Here is a 1,897-nt window from a genome sequence, read left to right as displayed (position 1 = left end):
GCCCACACACGCTCACCTGTATATAAGCTTTCGGTGTTGTCAAGAAACATCATCCGCTCCTGCCAACTCCCAGACACCATCTCTTCTTTTCCGATTCGACAAAGTCATCTCCAAGTAAAGACAGAATGGCAACTGCACAGTTGGCGTTGGTCCTGCTGGGAGTCCTCGCTATTGCACACGGTCTTGGTAAGAACAATGATCTGAATCTTTTATTTTTTATAAAATATTGTTTACCTTACAACAACGTTAGTCAAGAAACTAAAGGTGTAAAAACAAAATAAATCACTCAAAGAAAATTATGAACAAATAAGGGGAGATTGTTTTTCGATGTTATAAATGTCTATTGGCAAACAGGTTATTCGCTTCTTTATTTACTGGTGCTTTTATTGGTCATTATATATTTATACATGTTACAATGTGCTCTCTCTATATATATATATAGATTTATTTGTATATATATTTCAGTTCCACCAAATCAAGGTACTTACCCCAAAGGTTGCCGCCCCCAATGTAGAAAGTACTGCGAATATGGCTTCGAACTCGACCACAATGGCTGTCCACTCTGCCAGTGCAGGACCAGTGAGTTTTCCTCTTGTTTTAGTTTATGTTATTATCTTCCTGTGTTTGAGACTGCAAAAGGCGATGTTAATCACTTTTTGTTGTTACAAGACATTGTTGAGAACGATGGAGGTCGGTCTGACTTGTGACTCAGTGCGCATGACAATGATAGCATCCTCTAAACGGGACAAAAGTTTGTAAAATAATGTTGAAATCAATGTGTTTGTCTTATAATATTGGTATAACAGTCTCTGGCAGTTTGGTAGTCAGGTGTAATTATAACGTCTTATAACGTTGGTTTTAATAAACGTTCACAGAGACTTATTTCAAGTCCTACATGTTGCAGGTCCCGTGTGTCCTCAGCTGACCTGCTACAACCAGTGTCCTTACGGCTTCATCTACCGAAATGGTTGTCAGACGTGCGAGTGCAATGTTGGTCAGTGTCTTATAATCACCTTTGTTTGAATGTCTTGCCACTAGAGAAAGTCAGTGTCTGTACATCAGTGTGAACGACATCAGCGCTGAACTCAGTAAACTCTAGTGATGTATTAGAATGTGTTGCTACGATGTGCTTGTGAGAGCCTTCAGTCACGTGACAAGGTATCATCACACCACAAAGCACTTCCTACTATATAAATTGAAACCTAATGTATTGTCGATGCGATTTTTAATTTCCAAAATACATAATTATAAGCTAGTTAACATAAAATCTTTGAGTCAAGGCAACTGAAAAGACTTCGACACCAAAATAAGACATTTTAACAATGTGTCTTTAATAATGGCTGTATAGGTGTCACCTTCTCCTTCATCATTTGATTATCTACCTGTAGCTGCAATGTAACATTGTTGCAGATAACTGCCAGCAGAAGTGCTTGGGTTATTGTCAGGCACCCCACTCGAGCATCCTACCCCATGGTTGTAACTGCAACTGCCCAGGTCACGTGCATCCAGTGCCACCAACCTATTAGGTATAACACCAACTTATTGGATAAATCTCACAAGCATTTTATTCCAAAATATGTCTTAACAATAAATCAGTTAAAATGTTTTACAATTAACCTGTTGTGTATGTCTTACAACTAGCATGTCTCAGAGGGAATAGAAAAATCTTGTGTGGATTCATGTGTAGGCGGGTGTTGGTATCTGCTGTACATTATTTCTCATGTAGTTACTTTACTGATCATTATTGTTTTTTTCTCCAGACTCCGGTTGATGACAGAGCAATTGAGAACCATGGCATAATCCAAAACGCATCACTGACTGTACGAATTACCTCGGCCAACAGGAAGATTTCGAAATCATGATGACAAAGTACAGAAATAAACGCTTTAAATGACAA

At 38.6% G+C, this 1,897-nt stretch overlaps 1 protein-coding gene across 1 annotated transcript; it reads left to right on the top strand.

Moving 5' to 3' along the window:
- The first annotated feature begins 32 nt into the window (after positions 1–32).
- On the top strand, positions 33–1,897 carry LOC112563237 (antistasin-like). The gene is made up of 5 exons (XM_025237059.1): positions 33–186; positions 466–579; positions 905–994; positions 1,411–1,526; positions 1,761–1,897. Exons 1-4 carry the CDS (start codon positions 126–128, stop codon positions 1,524–1,526), a joined length of 381 nt encoding a protein of 126 aa, XP_025092844.1. The 5' UTR covers positions 33–125; the 3' UTR covers positions 1,761–1,897.

Source organism: Pomacea canaliculata, linkage group LG4 (assembly GCF_003073045.1).
Source record: "Pomacea canaliculata isolate SZHN2017 linkage group LG4, ASM307304v1, whole genome shotgun sequence".
Taxonomy (NCBI): domain Eukaryota; kingdom Metazoa; phylum Mollusca; class Gastropoda; order Architaenioglossa; family Ampullariidae; genus Pomacea; species Pomacea canaliculata.
The sequence above is the reverse complement of the archived record's forward strand: the minus strand, read 5'-3'. Positions and strand labels throughout refer to the sequence as shown.